The sequence below is a fragment of the Chaetura pelagica genome, unplaced genomic scaffold (assembly GCF_000747805.2).
Source record: "Chaetura pelagica isolate M959 unplaced genomic scaffold, ChaPel_1.0 scaffold31, whole genome shotgun sequence".
NCBI lineage: Eukaryota > Metazoa > Chordata > Aves > Apodiformes > Apodidae > Chaetura > Chaetura pelagica.
In genome coordinates this window covers 889,845-892,462 of record NW_009952481.1, presented here as the reverse complement: position 1 = coordinate 892,462, position 2,618 = coordinate 889,845, and the positions used below count along the sequence as shown (strand labels likewise).

Here is a 2,618-nt window from a genome sequence, read left to right as displayed (position 1 = left end):
CTATTTTGCTTCTCCACAGGGCCGTTTTTCAATGCTTTCTCCCTGGCATGATCTGCCACCAGGTTCTGGTGTAGGATTGTTACACTGGCGAGTTCGAGTGCTTTCTCCGTTGATGCAGGTGGACCAGGGACTCCAACAGCTCCAGCCTCCATCAGTGACAACTGGTATTGAAACATCATACTAGGATTAGTTCAGCATCTCTGTGTCTTCTGGGCACTGACAGAAAGATTAATTAGAGCTTTATACTTGGCACTTTTGTGGGTGTGCAAGGTAGACCATGATTAAATTTAAAGATTCTGCTTTGGTGAGTCTACAGGTCATTGCAACCTTCAGCATACAACCTCTGACACAGACTTGTCTTCCGACAATGGCCCGGTCAATGGCACTGTTCTAAGGACCATTTTGGGCACCTCTGCTTTAAAAATTTGGCCACAGAGAATGACTTTACTGCACAATATATTTTTTACATCATGAGTTACAGAACTACATTAATCTCCTTCTTTGCCTTTGTGGACCAACCTAATATTAAGCTAGCACAATAATTATGAAATGGTATAATGTGTTAGCAAAACCAGTGCTTTTTGCAGGAAACTGGAAACAAATAGTATATGACATACTGACATTGCTTTTGCCTGAAATTGGTTTACCATTACTGCACCATGCTCCAATAATGCTCCTGTTTACTTATATTAACTTGGGCTATCATTCTAAGACATGACAATGTATGTAGGACAATGAATGCTTGTTTAGAGTGCCCTCTTTGTGGAAAGAATCCAGTAACTTATACTACCTTCCATACCATACGGCCATGAGATTTGACAGCACTAGGTATAAGACAGTCATCCTTCTGTCCTTCTGAAGGCTTATTTTGTCAAGATACTGTTCACAATAATAAATAGGATCATTTTAGTCTGTCTAGAGTGTTTACTAACCTTTAACAAGTGTTGATTTGGGAATCTGACAAGCAATTCCTTTAAAGTAACTTGAGCACATGCATGTACAGGCTCCATCTACCAGCACAAGGGTACCTCCATTTTTGCAGGGTTCACATTTGCACACACTGTATTCAGTAATGTAGTCTTCAATTGCTCTTTCCAAGTTTTGTTTCTTTAAATATGCATTTCTCATCTTAACCGGAACAAGTGTATGTATTGGAGAAGGCTGTGGAAGAAAAAGGCTGATGCATAACAGACTTTTCAGAATTTCTGAATCCTTTTGATTTGCCCATCACTAGAGTAAGCTTCTAAACAAACTGTCAAAATGAAGAAAATACCTGACAGTACACGGTGAACTTGAAGTCTCACCTTCATCTTAGAACAAAGCTTTCAAACTGTAAGAATTACAGCTTTGAAGAAGTTTTACTTACCCTTTCATGTATCACTACTGGAGCATCAACCAAAGACTTAGCCCACTCTATGTAATCCTCTACATCAACCACTTTGGATCCTCGCAGTAACATTTCTTTTATTTTAACTGAAAAGTCAATCTTTCCTCCATCAACTAAGGAAATGACATCATCAATTATAGCATCATCCTCAAATTCAGCTGCAGAGAGAAAGAGGAGAGGATGAAGGATAAAGTTTAATGCCTATGCATTAAAAAAACAGTTGTCCTTTTAGCACTACCAGTCCATCAGTATAAAGTGGAGAAGAACCTACAAGAAGAAGAATCCTTTGCTATCTGGTTGCGATGGAATTCAGTCTATATTTGTTCATACCTCTTAAGAGGGAGGAAATCTTCTGTTTTGCAATTGAATTAGAAAATCCTATAAATGAAATTTTTAAAAAAAAAAGGGGGGGAGGGGTATGGGAAAATGAGAGACATTATGGAGATCGTAGCTGTTTAATAACAAGACAATGACAATATAAATAATGCTAATATGTCAGCTGAGCTGAACAAAAAATGGGCAGGAATTAGAATAGTAGCATCTTGTATTTCATGAATGAAACACAAGAGCAGACCACTGAAAATAATTGCTTCTTCTATGCTCAGTAGCAAGTGTCCTTGCCTTTTGCAATTTTTTTTGTCATGTGATAGAAGACTCCTCCAAATACCCAAAAGAGCAGAGAATAACAATGATAGGGAGGGGAAAGCAAATAGCCTAATCAGAATGGGAGCCCTGCCTTGACTCCTCCAAGGCCTGTCCCTGCAGAGCCATTGGCATCACAGGATGGGGCTAAGGATGAGTCAATGGCAAGATGAGTCAACGAAAGGGCTCTCTGGATGTGAAGAAGGGTTTTTAGTGGTGGTACAAACTTAAATACTTATAGTATATTTAGGGGAGTGCCACTGAAATGGTAAGGGGGCATCAAGTTGGCTGTGGGAGGAACAATGTGAGAGGAACCGTGGGCCGTGCAGTGCTGTAAATCTGGATACTAGTGACAGGAGAGACTAAGTATACAATTTATAGTTCAACTGAATGTCTCAGGTCTGCTGGAGCAGGGATCTGTATTGGCTATGTGCATGCATTAAGGATGGGCTGAAGTATGTGAGGGTTGTGTTGCCTAGAACACATCTGCTCTAGATGACCTTACTTGAGCAGGGGAATTGGATAATTGGATAAAATGGCCCTTTCAACCTCAACCATTGTGTTATTCTGTAATATTTCTCACTTGATG

At 39.7% G+C, this 2,618-nt stretch overlaps 1 protein-coding gene across 1 annotated transcript in view; it reads right to left on the bottom strand.

Moving 5' to 3' along the window:
• C9 (complement component 9) overlaps positions 1-2,618 on the bottom strand; it is an 18,539-nt gene continuing 15,921 nt past the window's right edge. The window contains exons 9-11 of the mRNA XM_010008749.1: positions 1,367-1,545; positions 933-1,161; positions 1-161 (exon numbers count right to left, since the gene is read on the bottom strand). Coding sequence (XP_010007051.1) covers positions 1-161; positions 933-1,161; positions 1,367-1,545 — 569 coding nt within the window. The remainder of the gene's footprint in view (positions 162-932; positions 1,162-1,366; positions 1,546-2,618) is intronic.